General features: G+C 38.1%; 1 protein-coding gene across 4 annotated transcripts in view; it reads right to left on the reverse strand.

Moving 5' to 3' along the window:
* Positions 1-266: 266 nt before the first annotated feature.
* Positions 267-16704, reverse strand: part of RAI14 (retinoic acid induced 14) — an 87577-nt gene continuing 71139 nt past the window's right edge. For 2 of the 4 annotated variants that reach the window (XM_075078205.1, XM_075078206.1), the window contains exons 6-18: positions 15528-15585; positions 14948-15018; positions 13481-13587; positions 10991-11169; positions 10187-10215; positions 9142-9228; positions 8421-8507; positions 7663-7723; positions 7201-7319; positions 5162-6688; positions 4223-4372; positions 2583-2648; positions 267-2339 (exon numbers count right to left, since the gene is read on the reverse strand). In XM_075078205.1, the coding sequence (XP_074934306.1) occupies positions 2262-2339; positions 2583-2648; positions 4223-4372; positions 5162-6688; positions 7201-7319; positions 7663-7723; positions 8421-8507; positions 9142-9228; positions 10187-10215; positions 10991-11169; positions 13481-13587; positions 14948-15018; positions 15528-15585 (2619 nt within the window). In that variant the 3' untranslated portion in view covers positions 267-2261. The remainder of the gene's footprint in view (positions 2340-2582; positions 2649-4222; positions 4373-5161; positions 6689-7200; positions 7320-7662; positions 7724-8420; positions 8508-9141; positions 9229-10186; positions 10216-10990; positions 11170-13480; positions 13588-14947; positions 15019-15527; positions 15586-16704) is intronic. The other 2 variants (XM_075078207.1, XM_075078208.1) reach the window with 1 other exon arrangement.

Consider the following 16704-nt stretch of genomic DNA (forward strand, 5'->3'; position numbering starts at 1 on the left):
CCCGATGACCATGTGAGAAACGGCTCCAAAGTTAGCAACTGGATAGAAGGTGTAATCTGCCAAACTGCACACGGCTTGGGGTAGATTCTGTTCTACCTGACAGATCAAGAAAGTTAATAAGCAAGTTGCAATTTCAGGGAGCAAAACCCAGTACATCTGACAGCTCTCTAAATATGAGATACAGAACATATTTGCACTATGTTAAAACAGTGTAGCGAGGCTTCCCACAATACAAAAAGTAAATGAACGCACAAAAAGAACAAAGGTGAAAAAATCAGAAATAGTTTATTTGCTGCATAAGGAAACTTCTTGTAAATTACATATAAAGAAACTTGCTATGCTGTAGTATATAATTTTCAATATTCCACAAAGATAATTGTAATAAATATACAAACCAAAACAAAGTAGAAGACTAAATCCATCAGGCAACCTACAAAATGGTTCATCAAGTTTTATAGTTTGCAACATTAGCATGCTTAAAATCTTGTTGGTCATTCTGAAGTGCTGCAGCAAAATTCTTTTCACATTTCTTTGGAGCATTTTCAAAACCACCTAACTAGAAAATACTGTTCAAAATTAGCAGGCATTAGTTAAACCACCCAAGAAAAGTTAACACCAAGGTCTAACAAAGGTTAGACCTTTGCAAAGGTAATCACACCTGCAAAGGTGTGATTTTTCTTTTTCCTTTTAAAATCCATTTTAATTTTTCCAGGGTTAGGAATTACCAGATATAAGTGCACTATGAGTCCAGTCAGCCTAAGGCACTGCTGACTCTTGTCATATTATGACTCTATATAAACTTAATAGATTATATAGCTCTGGAAGATTTCTCTATTAGAGACACATCCGCTAACAGGAATAAAGCAAATACCATAGTGAAGCTGCAAGCTAGTTAGAATGGGTCTACCCTCAAGTGCAGTGTGTGCTTAAAAACGTTTTTCCATAGTTTCATACTATACCATACCAGGCATTTTTACTTGGCTTCAAATTTAAAAGTGCTCACGAAGGCTGTACTGATGCCCCTGGCCTCCAGAAACAACATGTAGAAATTTTTGACACCTTTTGCTGTCCTCTACCTATCATTTCTACATTTTTTGAAACAGCAGGCTGAGTTGCACGTTACACTTCACTGCTCTGGACCAACTGACACACAGGTCTATTATTCCATACAGATCTTTTACAAACTGAAAACACGTCACTGTGCTTCACTATTACTGAATACTTGGGGGTATAAAAAAAACCTCTCTAAAACACGATTACCTAAAAATATTTGTTAATAAGCTTAATGCAAACATTATGTAGAAAAAATGGTTTAGTTACAAAAAAAATCATTAGAGGGCCAATAAAAATATACTGGCGAGAAGATCTTTACAAAAGTGAGGTTAGGAAGTATGAGGCATTGACATTCACTGTAAACATCCTGCGTTCACTAGAATCCCCTGTCTAAAGTATATGTTCTGGTTTTGTTCCTGAGCTTCAGGGCTGACACTTGCATAGATAGCTAAACATATCCTAAAGGGTTGTTTACACAGATGTTTCTGTACTGCTTTGTACAGAACTTCAATAAACTAATGATTTTACCTCTTGAAATAGTTTCATTCCACTACCAGGCAGTTCAAGGAAACTATGAAGCATGGTATGACGTTTGTGTACTCAGTGCATTGGATGGGTTGGGACAGCTACCTCATGGTGTGTTAATCTTAAATAATATTATACTGAGAAATGTAGCTGTTTTGATGGTCTGGCTTACCATAAACACCTGCTTCTACTCACTGCTGCAAGGCTCACCTCTGCCCTGCCAAGGACTGCGTATGGCAAAATGTCAGGAACCCGAGTGCTACAACATCAAGCAACTAAATTAATCCCCATTAATAAGATGCAGCTTATAAACTGTACAGAAAACCTTATGGAGAATTTCACCTTTACCCAGGAAACATGAGTGCTTTCCTCTAGATTAGCCTCCCTCTACTGGAGAAAGCTAGAAAGTACTTTCAGGGCAAACATGACATGGAGTGGCCTAAGTAAAAGGTCTGAGGAACATACTTGGTGTTCCGGATATGAAAAGCAGGCATGTGTTTAGTTACTGCATATGTAAATGCACATGGGAAGTGGTAGAGACAGACAAACAAATCCACCTCACAAACAGCACAATAACACAAAAGCAGCAAATTGCCAATTTTAAATCTTATATTAAGGCAAATCTAGATAAACACCAACAACAGGATTAATAAAAAATGGGGAGCTTTCCTTGGCTTTTTTGTTTACTTTTTCTGTGATTGGCTTTTACACATTGATAAAATTTGTTTAAGTACTTTCTGGACATCTTCATCCATTTGACCCTAGAGAAGGGGAGACAGAAGAAAAGATGATTGAATTCAAGCATATCTCTACTCTTTAAGAAGATTTACAAACTATTTCTGAGGTATAATAATCAGATCAGTTTTCCAAAAGGAAGCTTAAACAGTCATACCTTTTGGGTAGGATGTCTTAGATAAAACATGCAAAGTTATTACCAGGTCTGCAGAAGAAATACCTTTCAAAAAATACCAACACTGTGTAACGCTGACAAAATGCAACCATACCTGCACAGCATAGAGAAGGTGCATCCTGTAAACTGAGACAATTTCCTGATGTTGTTTCTTTGTTTCCTAGAAAATAGTTAAGCAGAGAGTCACAGAGCATTCAGAACTGTGGAATTCAGAACTTCCCAACTAGATTCAGAGGGCTGTGGGGAGTTACAAACCACAGTCTCATGCACACATGGAAAACCAGCTCAGACAGTACTGTGCCACTAGCCATCAAAAACAATTTGCTTTTAAGTGTGGTTCACAGACACACTGTAATTCTACCTATGCCTGTAAAAAAGCAGGTGAGATGACATCAGTTTTAAGAAGCACTGAGGTGCAAAGATGTGGAATGACCACATATGCTACTTCTGAGCTTATCAGCAACTGGAGTTGAGGAAAGCCAACAGTATTCTGACAAATCAGCCCTTGACTGCAACTGAGCTCTTCCCTCAAGTCAGTGACCCATCTGTCAGCTAATGCCTTCCCAGGGAGGAGGAGGTGCTTATGCTTATAAAGGTCTTAACCCATTAAACCTCAGTTAATTACTATACATTCAAACAAGGAAAGCCAACCTCATTTTTTGTGATCACAGACTGCCACATCCCAGAAGCCATCTTTCCAAATAAACATGAAGCTGTTAGGAAAGCTAGTCTACAAGAAGGAAAGAATGCTTCTGTACTGTTTTAAATCCTACCCATTTTCCTTACACATTACCTTACATTACTTTGCTTGTCCTTGCACAGTGGGAGATGAAGGGTCCTTTCGGACTTGGCAGACTGGGATAAGAAACAGTCTGAGCCTCCACCCTGACAGAATGCAGTATTTAGCTGTCTGCCTACTTATTTCTCCCCACTGCAAGGGAAATTTTTTGGTGTATATATATATTGCCCCTTCTTTCTGTCTGCTGGGGAAGGTGGGCAAGCAGACACCAGGTAAGCCAGTTAGCACATCTGGCTGGAAATTCTCCTTTCAGAGTTACTCAAGAGCTCTCAACAAAGGCCTCTGGTGGCAAGTACCTTCCTTTCACTCCCACCAGTGAATTAAAGTGCTCTTTTGGACAGACAGCACTTGGAAATAGCAATTATGACTCAACCCAGCTTAGAAGACTGGACCATTCATGTACAAGTACAATCTCTAAGCAGTTCAGAATTTCAGAGAATAAACTCTGCTCCCTATAAATAGATGGATTTGCTTGATTTGAAACGTCATGCCTACAGTGACTATTTTATCCAGAAAATCAAACTGATCTTAGCTTAATAAAAACAAAAAATACTTCAGCTGATGAATGTTCTTGAGAAAACACACAAATCCACTGCACACTGGCCCTATCTGTCACAATCAGGGTCTCAGCAGCAGGTCTGGTCACTACATTCCACTATAAGTACAGGAACTTTGCTCCACTATTGATCTCAGGAAATATCTTGAGGAAAACAGCTTTCTCCAGTTACACTGTTTCTAATGAGCAATTCATGGCTTGCAGATTCAGATTACAGATTCTGTTTCAGAGAAACAGAGAAATTATAGACTTTCTGGATGAAAATTCCATTCCTTGTACTCATGACTGTGCTCCATTTTAAATAAGGCAGAGTGAAGAATGGCACATGTACTTTCAGAGAACTGAGAATAATGGTGGGTTTACAAATTACCACACTTACAGTCAGTTGGTTTTGCAACTGCTTCACTTGTTGTTGTAATGCCTCCAGCTGCTGGCTTTGTCTTTTGGGGGCACTGGTTGAGTAGGAAAGCTGAGAAAGGCTGTTCAATGCTTCTTTTAATTTGCTAACTTCCTTGGACATTTCATTGATCTAGGGAGGCAAAAAATAGGTTTTCATGAAGAGGTGAGAGACATACCGTATTCTTGTGGGTCTCATCTTGGGGTTATTTGTCACTTAAATTTAAGAAGTAGGGAAAACCAAGATGTAAACTCAATGGACAAAAAGAAACATCATGTAAGCAAAGGGGTACAATGCTTTTCTATCCCGCCTCCCAGCCCAGTCAATTCCAAATGCATTCCCTGTTCTGAAAGCCAGCACTATTTACAAACAAGGATTGCATTTACCAGCTTTACAACCATTGATGCTGGGCACAGGATGGAAACCTACCAAACACAGGCCAGCTATTCACAGCTAGCAAAATACATAGCGCTTTATAAAGAAATTTTTAGTGACATACGATAGTTGCACAGGAAAGAGTCAAGTCATGCTAAGATTGAGATGATACAGTAAAATCAGAATAGTGAATTCCTGCTCATTTCTGATTGTTTGCTTGTCTCCTCTGGAATCTCTTCCTGCTATAAAACCACTACTTTGGCTTCAGTTGCCTGAACAGTGTGAACCCAACCTAAACAGAACTTAAGAGGTAAATTGAAAGATCATGCGCGTCTCCACAGGGGAGGAAAATCAACTGTAAAGTCAAACATATTGAAAACTTTTTTCACTTTGATATCTGAATTTTTAGATGGGTAAAAGCACTGAAAAGTTACTCCACACTGTGACACTTGACGCAGCATCATCTATTAGATCACCCATGCATGATCCAACATGTTTTGCAGTCTGAATTCATGTACTACCTCTCCACCGTAGTGAATCACTAACCTTTTTATCTTTATCCTCTTCTAGTTTTGATGAGCTTTCAGAGTATCTTTTCATTTCAAGAAGATCTTCTTGAGCTTGGTGGTACTTTTGGTGAAGACCAGTCACCTCCCGTTCCTTTGCTTCAAGCAGAGTATGCATACCTTCTTTCTCTTCTTTCAAGTGCAAAACTTCATTTCGCAGTTGCATAGCATCTAAGGACACATTTTCCTTCTCTTGGATTACATCCTTCAGTTTGGATGACAAAATGCTAACTTCACCCTCTAGTGATGACTGGAGCTTTTCATATGTAGCCTTGGGTACCATTGCTTCATTAATTGCAGCTTTTTCTTCCAGTAATTCCTTCTGTAGGTTTCTTACCTCGCTTTCCTTGTTAGTAAGCAGTTCTTTGAGACCATTTATTTCTTCCTCCATTTCCTTTATAGTATTTCTGAGTGCATTCATCACCTGATGGTGTTCAGTAATTGGCAGAGAGTTTTGCTTCTGAGCATCTAACAGTTGCTTTAGTTGTTCTGCTTCATCCAATACTTTCGTGTACTGAGATTTCATTTCTGATAACTCATTCTCTGCTTTGTATTTCAAAGAATTTGTTACCTGCATCAGTTTCTCATGTTCATCCCTAGGAACGTAGTCCAAAGCTATATCATCTAGAGTTTTTCTCTTTCTGTAGTCTTCAAGTTCTGTTTGTGCTTCTTTGTACAACTGAGACAATTCACTAAGTTGTCTGTTGAGCTCATCTGTCGTTTTGTGCATCTCATCTTTCATTTCTCCAGCTTCAGCACTAGATTCCAACTGTGCCTGATTTCTCAGCTTGTCCTGTAGCCTTTTGATTTCCTCTTGCCCTTCTTTGTACCTCTCAATCAACAATGCTTTCTCTTGATTAATGTTATCAATAACTGAACAATATGAATTCTTCATTTCCTCACACTCTTCCACTGACAATTTGCTTGCCACATTCTGCTCTCTTTCTTCAAACTGTTTCTGTAGCTCTCTCACTTTCTCTTTTTGTCTTTCACTTTCCTCCAATGCTGTCTTCAATTCTTGCTTAAGCATTTCAACTTCTCTGCATGTAACCTTCAACCTACTCAGATCAGAACTGGTTTCTTCACTTTCAGAGGAAACAGGACGCAGCTTCATTTGCCTTTGTACACTCAAAACCTCTTTCACAGCTTCCTCACACCTGTTTTGAGTTTCTGGGAACTTCAGGTTACGATCAGAACCATTTTCTGAAACATTTGTGCTATTTAAATTATCTGTTTCTGGGACTCTAGTCTGGACCTGAGCTTCTATGTGCTTTCTTTTGGCTTCAGAATTATCTAGTTTCCCCTGCACATCCTTTAACTCTTCCTGGAGATACTTTGTTTTTACTTCACTGGGCCTTGTCAACTTTTCTTGAATTTGGGTGGCATTTGATGTAGACTTCAGCTCCTGAGCCAAGAACTCATTTTGTCTATCTGCTGTTTGCTCAAACTCTGTTTGGGTTGAATGATAAGATTCTACACCTGAATCCACTTCTTTAGGTGTTCTTTCCTGTGCAAAAAGAAATGCGGACAACTGCACAATAAAAACAAGTACGTGATTATATTTTTTACAATAGAGTAAGCAAGGAAATCTTGCCACATCCTACAGAAAAAGACAATTAAAGCACCATGGAAGAAGGTTTTAGAAAAATTCAAAACCTAGCTGCTTCCGTTTAGTCATTTACAGCAAGAGAAGGCAGTAAATGCCAAGCTCCTCTGAAAGTCTGGGCTAATCTCCATAAACTAATAATCAAAGCTATGTAAATTAAAATTCTGCTAACACAATTGTTAACGACATCTTTAGAATGTGTTTATCATAATAAACAAAGTTATTCAGTAACTTATGGGAAAAGTGAGAAGATCAAAACACTGACTTAATCCTTTGGGGCAGAGTGTTTCCATGATCTTACCACCAACAAGCTCGTTAAATTATCTTCACAGTACGTGTCTTTAAAAAGGTAAGCAGTTCTTTGTTCTGCTAGCAGATTAAGAGAGCGTTAGAACAGCACAAAAATATGCCACCTGTAATTTGTCCTGCAGCTCCTTATTGTGCAATGTCAATGAAGCAATTTTTGCTTGCATCAACAGAAGTAGATCTTGTTGGTCAGCTTCAGAACTCGCATCCAATAAACTATCAGCACCTTTGGAGAAAAGCAAAGATTCAAAAGCTTTAAAAAAGCTGAAATGCTAGTTAGTTAGTTACTCTAACCTTTCAAATTAAAGTTTGTTCCCATGACCACTAAGTGTAGTGAGCAAGCAAACTGTTCCTAGAAACACTTTCCCCAAAAATTTTTTCGATTGCCCAACAGAGGCAGGTTTTGATGGGGAGCTGCTAGTGAAATTACAAAACATTACTCCCAATACTTATTGTGTCTCACATTTTAACCACAAAAGCACAGAGGACTTCTGATGAGATTTCAACATTTTACACCACCTAAAACACCTAACCAAATAGGAAAATAAGGATAAAGTGTTATTGTATACCTGTTGTGCTGTCACTCAGTCTGTCTTTATTATCTCGATGCAAGGAGCTGAATTCCTCCTGCTGAGACACCAAAAGAAAATGCTTTCACAGAAAGCAGATATAAAGAAGGAGAGTTCACAAAAAAGAAGTACAGACAGTATAGATCTCGCTGGATAAAGCCTGCCAAAGTGGGTTTCTTTTATTTGGGATCTTATTTAATTGTAGTATTTCGAAGTCTGCTAAAGCCATTCGAGTTCCATTCCCCAATTCTCATTAAATATTAATGAAATATGGGCAACTACCTAATAGATAGTTTGGAAGGCTGCAGCCCCTGTGATAAATAATAGCAATATATTGTCATGTATTTGAAAAAAAAAATCTTCAATACTTTAAGGTGAAGATCAGACAGAACACACTCAACCATTTCCCTGATGACTTTTGGTGAAAGGGTCTCTACTTTTTGCATTGCAGAATGCCATGCACTTCACTGGTATTGGGTAATGAGCTCCTACAGCATTAATGCTTACTTTCATAACCATATTCCTAAATTCTAACTAACTTATGACTAATTCTATTTAGATATTCAGTAAACATTAAAGTAATCCACACTTGCTGTATAAATTACATTGAAATAGATTTGGACTCCTTTTTGTTCCTAAAACTCAGCTAATTAATTCACAGGGGACTTTGCAGTCAGCAAAATAGATTATTAAGCAAAACAGATTATTCAGATACTATACTTTTCTTTCCTAAGCTTCTAAGAACAGAAAACTGATACCTTGCATGCTTGGTCAGCAAAGAAAGCCTGCCCTTTTCCAGTCATGGGAGTTGAAGCTGATGAGTGTGGAGAGGACAAATCACTAAGCTGTAAAAGATGTTATATAAATACGTATGTATACATACATGTACAACCTCTCTAACACATGCCCATATATATTCACACACATTAAAGAGTACTTTTCCCCGCACTAACATAAGTCACAACTCTAGGTCAGTTTCAAAGAGTAGACCTAATTATTCAGTGCTCTTCTGAGTCAGTACTACATATGCAGTGTAGCTGTTTATACAGGAGACATTCCAGTTTAACATTAAATCTAACTGTTAAACTGCATTTTAATACTACACTTAAGTCTATTTAAGTATTTTACTTTCATATGTATATATGCATATAATAATGTGTACTTACATATGTATAATTAAAATATACATAATTATTACTTATGTAAGTTTGCAAAGCTTCAACATTATATGGAAGAAGCAATTGTACAATAAGATTTATACAGTTTTATCTTAGACCATGCTGTATTTCAAGCAATTTTGGTTAGTTAACCTAACCAACATGTGCTTTCATAGTGTCATCCTAATGTCAGGAAAAGCACTCATGGTAAGCCAGGCATGTAAAATAACAGTGATAGAGCAAATCCAGCCCACATTATTCACATAATGTACAAAATGCTTTTCACCCCCTAAAAGCATCTCAAAATTGGTCTTTTCTTTACCTGAGTAGGACTGATAGGAGGAGGTGGGGCTTTGCGTTTTTTTGGAGTTCCACTTCTTTCTGAACTTAATTTAGAGCCTTGATCATGCTGAAAGTTTCACCAGCCAGAAAAGGTAGGTTTGTTAGTTTGGTTAGTAAAGTCTGAGCAATTTGTTTTATTTAAAAAAAAAATAATAATCCCACATTAATATCAACTTTAGCAGCTCATGCAGTGCCTTATTCTTTTTTTTTCTATGTAAAGAGGTCTCTACCAACACAAAGGTATTAAACATGCCTGACAATAAGAATCTGATCCCATGTAATCCATGCTTCAGTGAAAACAAACAAGATTTAGTGAAAAAGCAGAAGCTGACAACAGGTTTAGCACTAGTGATCTTAAATATGTCCATTCATACAGAGTCCAGTCATGCCATTCTTAATGGCTACCATCTTTCCTCTCCACCACCTTCTGCCTGAACTCCCTGAAAAACCCACCTCTCCACTCAGAGAAGAAATGAACCAATGCATTGCACCCTCGTCCACTTTCAAGCCACCAGCAGGTCTACAAGGCCTACTTGCACTCCAAGATAAATAAATAAAAAACGTAAGAAACTAATTTAATTGCCTAACTCTGTTGGGATTCTCACAGGTGGGGGTCTCCAGTCAGACGTAACTGGGATAACCTTCAATTTTGTGTTTCAGAAAGAGAGAACTTTTCTATATCATCTTCTCTACAGTTTAAAGAGATAAGGAGTCCAAAAGCCAAACCCCTGCAATACACATGAGAAAAGTGCATCTTCCTGGAACACGTGTGCACATACACACATCCTCCCTTTTCTTACTGAGGGTGCTGGCTGCTGTTACAGAGATAAGCTAAGTCTAAAAGCTATGTTCCTGAAACACATTCCTTAAATAAGCAACAAAAACCTTTCACATTACAGATTAGTCAGTGGCAACGCATCTCACAGTGACATTTACTAGTGCTTCTAGTCTTGTCAATTACTGTTTTTTTCCGGAGTTACAAGCCTTTTTAGCCAGAGTATTTTCAAAACTAAAAGGACAAATACCTGCTTTGTTTTTGTTGGTGACTTTGTATCTGTGAAGCAGAAAAGAAGCAGAATTAAGAACAGCTATTAGAGAAAAAGTTATTTGCCATTCCCAACCCATCTCTCAGCTTTACTTCCCACACCATAAATACTTTGTCTGGTTTTTGAATTCCTGTCTGAAATCTGAGAAATATACTTACATTTCCAAATTCCATTTGAACCATGTTCTTTCTCTGCTGCTTTTTACATTTCATACTGAGATAAAATTAAAAGGATTGTGACAATTCTTGTTCTACTACAGTCTTGCACCATTCTTGCACATAGCTTCCTACTTTAGAAATCCATCTTAGTTTGACCGTAAAACTATCTGCATTTGTTCCTTCTCCAACCCTTCTATTGAGGAGCTATGTGTTCCACTTTTTCACATAATAAAAAAGGATCTATTAATAGAATCATAGAATCACTGAGGTTGGAAAAGACCTCTAGGATCATCAAGTCCAACCATCAACCCATACACAATACATATTCCAAATACAATACATGTTCCAAATTGTATGCAAGATTTCACAATGCTGCTACAGCAGCTTACCTTGTCTTTCTCCAAAACAGCTCTTTTGGCCCTGCTCAGTGCTTTATCCCATGCTGAATATTACAGTCTATGGCAAAAAGCACATTTTCCTGCTTTTGGGAAACCTCAGCCAGACCATCTTAAAGATGGCTTTTGAAATTTTTCAGGCTACCTTATGAAGAAAATTTGTTCATTGCTAAACATACATGTAGCCAGTTCAAGAAGTGACAAACTACAGATTGGCATCTCTTACATACCCACATCCTGAGCCAACTTTGATGACAGGAGATTCTGGATCCCTGTGTTCTCTGAGAGCTTGGAGTAATGCAGGGCATTGTGTCCAAAGACATCTACTAAACTGACATCTGCACCTTTCCTAAGGAAGGCTTCCACCATGTTAAGGATACCAGCTTCACAAGCCATCATCAAAGCAGTTCTGGACAAAACAAACACAGAGTGAGTGTCAAGACTGTACTCTTTAAGCAGCAGCTCATTTTTTTTCAGATATTGAACAATGAAGTCCAAAATTTTATCAACATGTGTATTGACACATACCTCCTGTAACTGTTGTTTCTCCTTACAAACACCTGCCTACCCCTCCTCCTCTTTCCCATATTACCCAGCTGGACTTTCTGCAAAGACCTGGCACACTTTGCACACATCTCCAAACATTTCTAAAAATGGATTCCTGAGGCTAAGAGGAGAGTAATAGCTAGAAATGGCTGCAGGATAGTCAGACTATCAAATGTCACTGCCACACTCCAATTACAGCTTTGCAAGTGGTGCTACAACATGAAAACATCTATTTCATTGCTGCTTTCCTTCATGTGTTGCTTTTAAGACAGAAAAGACAAGCAGATTTCTACCAAAAAGCCAAATAAATCTCAAAGCTCTTCAGTAAGAATCAGAGATGGGTTTCACGTCAAATCCCAAGCCACAATCAGCCTTTAAAAAAAAAAAAAAAAAAAGAGGAATTCATCATCGAACCACAATCAACTCCCTCTCCCACACAGGGCAGCTAGACAGTGCCATGTCCTAGAGCAAGGGCAGCATGCAGGAGGAGTGTTTTCCTAACAGTTTTCATCTGTTTCTCTGAATTATTTGAAGGGCTTGTAAGAGACATACAGAATAATCACAAACACACAGAAAACCCCACCTTTCAAGCATGCTCTAATATTGCTTTGCTGCTTGGGTATAATTCTCTCTTTTCAACATGAAAACATACCTAACAGGGTGGCCAAGGTCACTGGCAAACTTGCAAATTTTGCCAAATTGTACTGGCAATTCCTCAGGGCAGATATGAAAATGAAAAGTTACTACAGTGATAATATTTGCTAGGTATCAAGGCAATCACTTCACAAATGAATTAAATATACTCCCCATAATAGGTGAGCCCTGGAGAAGTGATGGCTGTTGCAGTGGTATGCTAAAAAGCAGTGCTGGGTGGTAACTTGGATAGCGCTTCCAGTTACAGGGATGGCTTTAGATTACCAAACTAATTTGCTTAGTCTGGACAAGATAGGAAATTGGAGATGCCATTTTCAAAGGTTATCCCTTTCCTCTCCCAATAAGGCTTCTCCTTTTTCAGTAAAAACTTAACCACTTTTGTGAACAGGAGATGCAAGGGTAGTCACTCTCTTTACCAGACGGGACGTGAGAATTAAAATGGTATATTCCATGTTATATCATTTTCTTCCTCTAGGCACAGTACTTAAAAAAGAAAATACAAAAATGCAAGTCTTCCCTATCTATGACAGATACACCTTCATCCAACTAAAATAGAGACTCTTAACATTGTCTGTTAACTAAACAGTAGGGGAGTGAAGGGAAGGCAGAAGTCCCAGAGCGGGCAGAACCTCAGGTTCAAAGCACTGATGAGGCCATTCAAACCTACTAAGATGACAAAGCATTTTTCTTCAGACAACTTAAAACAAGAGTGAACTAAGAAACTTTGGACTGATAAGAAACAAGTCAGGGCCCAGTCTTATCCACCCAGGTGTTGCCAAAGAACAATATGGGAATTGTATCACATACCCCTGATAGTAATCTTGATTATTTTAAGTGCCAAGTCTTCTCAGCATCCTGCTTTATCTTCACAGTTTAACCAACCTTTTATGGAACAGTCCATGATTTTCAAAGACTCTTGAATGTCATCAGTATGATAAAAACAAGCGTGTTTTTCACTACTAGGATGTTGCTTAAAAAAACCAACAAAACAGTTTTCTAACACACTAGATATCTATTAATGCAACAAAATGGACCTTTTAAGTTGACAATATCTCCACTATACAGCTCTACTGTATTCTTCCCTTGCTGCTGTGACTGCATTATCGTAGAAAAAAGAACCCTCCACAGATGTCACTTCCAAGTATATAGGTTTAGGATTTAAGTTGGAGAAGCTAACTCATGCCAGGAACAGAGCAGCATTTGAAACTGGGACACGTAAGAAGTGGTGTGTGGGTAAGTACTGTCAATCAGATTCTTGTAGGAATTATTGAAAGATGGTATTTACTGTTCTGGTAGCCCAAGTAAAATCTTACAGGCACGTCTAATTTTATCATTGCATAGTTTCTGTTTCACTTTTCTGTTTAGGCAGAATTCTGTAACCCTTCTGAACAATCAGGTTATGCGGTCTAGTACAGAAGGCATAATTTCACATAACAACAACTATTTTGAGAAGGACTTGAGACAAGAGCTTCAGCTGACAGTCAACCTCGGGAAAGAATGAACATGTTAACCTGCTGTACCTTCCATTTTTATCCCTGGTGTTGACGTCTGCTCCATGATCTAGAAGGTATTTGCAGACTTCCGTGTGACCATTTTGTACTGCAAGCAGCAGAGGTATGTTCCCATCCTAGGAATGCATTTAAAGAAACTATGAACAATAATCCATCCACTTACAAATATCACTCTGAGAATTAAAGGCCATTAGGTTTCCTTCTATATAGCAAACAAGGTGCTATTGATACATTTGTCTTGTGTACCATCAATGTAGCTGGGTTTATTTTAATTCCTTCCTTGACCACTGGGGATGCAAAGCATTAAGAGTAGGAATGTTTTTTGCTCTCTGTGTCCCCCTTTGCTGTTTCCTTAATGCTAAACATGATGATTTTGGAACTACACAATACCTTTAAGTTGCTCCACAACAAAAATGGTAATTTTAACTAAATACAATATAAAAATACAACATTTCAGATAATGACAGAATAACTTAGTTGGAAGACACTTTTAGAGGTCATCTGGGGTTTTCCCCCTCTGCTCTCAATCCACAGCTAGGCAAACTTCCAAGTCATTGTATATTGTTCAGGGACTTGTCCAGCCAAGTTTTAAGCATCTCCAAAGGCAGAGATAACATGACGTCTCTGCGTTCCAGTGTTTGAAAGCTTTCATGGCAAGATTTCCGCCCCTCCGCCCAGTACCTAACTGGAATTCCCTGATTAGGTCCACTGTCCAAATTCTGACCATTTGTCATCATTTTGTCATGCATCTCTGAGGTGGGTCTGGCTCCCTCTTCCCCACAATGAACCATGATGTAGCTCAGGACATTTTAAGATACTCCTACAGCCTTCTTGTCTTAAGGTTGAACAAACCTTTTTTGCCTTTAAAATGCATCCACTGAAATTTTAGTTCTAACTTCTATGACAGATGGTTTTAGCAGAAAGATCAGGTGAAAAGGACATAGATCCAAGTCAAAAACAAAGAAACAAGTTTAATGTTTTTATGCCTTTTTTCTTCTCCTTCGTGCCTGGTTTTTGTAGGGTCACCACCCTTTATCATCTGGGGGTTTTCTAACAGGCAATTGTAGCATTTTGTGGACATTTCATAATAGCAAACATACTGTCCCTGAGCCTTCAGACTACACCAAGTATAATTTTTCCCCTCAGGCTTATCATACTCTGGTTGGGCTTTGTGAGCATTCACAGCACTTGGCCACATAACAGGCCTTTTCCAAAACCTACTGGAGTCAAAGGAAAGACTTTTATTCATGTGTTGAATATATCAGAATTGATTCTAGCTACTTGTACCAATGTCTCAATTTAACAAGCAACAAATCCTGCCACTGTTGTATGTATTGCTATGGCAAGTGGCAAAATTAACTTCCTGCCAGAGAAATCCAGAAAGACAGATAAGCATAGTATTGCTTTGAACTGTTGCACCTGAGACTGACTGGGTGGAGGGTGGTAAAAGCTCTGAATGGCAGAGAAGTTACATACCAAATCTTTGACGTTAATTGGACACTTGTGTTCACACAGAAGCTGAACTGCCTGAAGACAACCACATGCAGCTTAAAACAAACAAACAAACAAACAAACAAACAAACAAACAAACAAAAAGATAAGCATGAAAGTCCAGTAAACCTCGTTTTCAAAATTTGTGTTTTGCTCTTCCACTTAGTGGAGTCTAAGTAAAACATATTGACCTGTATTTCTCTGTTTTAAGAAGGAAGGAGGGAAAGACTAAAAGGATGAACAGCAAGCTGTATACAGAAATACAACCAATATTTATAGTCCAAATTAGCATGAGAAGATGTAGTCTTTGAAGGACTGAAATCAGAATCAACCTAATCTTAAGTATTCCAATGGCTCTGCACCTGCAAAGGTGAAGTTGTTATTTATAATTAACTGAAATTCAGTATTCACAGTATTCATCTAAACAAATACCTGAATTTTGTAAACCATCAGGTGGAGTCACTAGATTTATGCAATTAGAACCTAAAAACCTCCACCAGGCTGAAGAGCTAGGAATATCAAGGACAACAAAACGGATAGTACAAGCCTTCAGCAAAGAAGTTACCTGCATAATGTAAAGCTGTTTTCCCAGAATTGTCAGTGCTATCTGCTGGACATTTACTCTGCAGAGTTGAAAGACAAAAATTTAAAAAAGGCAATTAGAGAAACAACAAGAAAATAAAACCTAGAACAGGGTGCTTAACATCTCTGAGAAAAGTTTTGTGAGCTACTCCAAAAAGCTCAGTCGATATAATAAAAAAGGAATACTAAAGAAAGTCACAGCTCTCCTCTCTACCAATCTTGTCTCTCCTTTCTTGGTACCAGCTTATACTGAAGCCAAAGAAAACATTCACGGTGCGGGAGATATCCCTAAAAATAGTTTTGGAACAATCAGGAAATAAAAAAGGAAATAAACTCTCTCCCCAGCCTCAGAAAGCTTTGTATTTTACATTACAGTAAGAGCTAAAGTAAACACACTCTAAGGCAGTTAGGCTTGAGTTATTTCTGTTGAAGGCAATAATGCTTCATTTTCATTTGTAAAAACGAAAGCTTCAACAATGCAGTTATATTTTGTAGTATTATAAGCCACCAGCCACTGCTGGTCAATCTAGACTTTGAAGTAATAAATACAAAAATATCAAATTGTGAATCTTTATCAAGACTTGTTTTGGTACAGAAGATTTTAGTTTCAGTTTATAGCAAAGAAATAAAAAATATCACCCTGAAACATTAGAGCTTTTGACTTTCATATACAGCCCTGCCTCCAACTTCTATGATTTCCTAGGAAAACAGGTTCAGAGAGATTCTGTAACAAAAATACCAAAATTCTGCCTGCGTAAATACTTATTTAGCCTGTTTTAATTCAACTCCAGCATGTTAAGATTAGATGTTCCTCACACATACAGTTTATACCACAAAGCTGGTCCACAGAAGAAAAAAAGCAATGCAAACACCATGAATTATCAGAGAATATTACCAATGGGTTTGCACTTACAAACATATTTAGAAATCTGCATATTGTAATAAAATTAGCAAAATACCAATACAAGCACTCTCTGTGGTTATAGCTGGTACGTGAATGGGTAGCAGATACTTGGTACTAAGCACACACCTAACTGCTAAGTTGATCGTGCTGCTGCATGTGATACCATCAGTGACAGCTTGATGGCACTGTTTATGCTGGAAATGGGTTTGCGTTAGGTGTAGTGGATATTTGCCATGAAATCCCAAAGTGGGAGCCT

The sequence above is a fragment of the Phalacrocorax aristotelis genome, chromosome Z (genome assembly GCF_949628215.1).
Source record: "Phalacrocorax aristotelis chromosome Z, bGulAri2.1, whole genome shotgun sequence".
Lineage (NCBI taxonomy): Eukaryota > Metazoa > Chordata > Aves > Suliformes > Phalacrocoracidae > Phalacrocorax > Phalacrocorax aristotelis.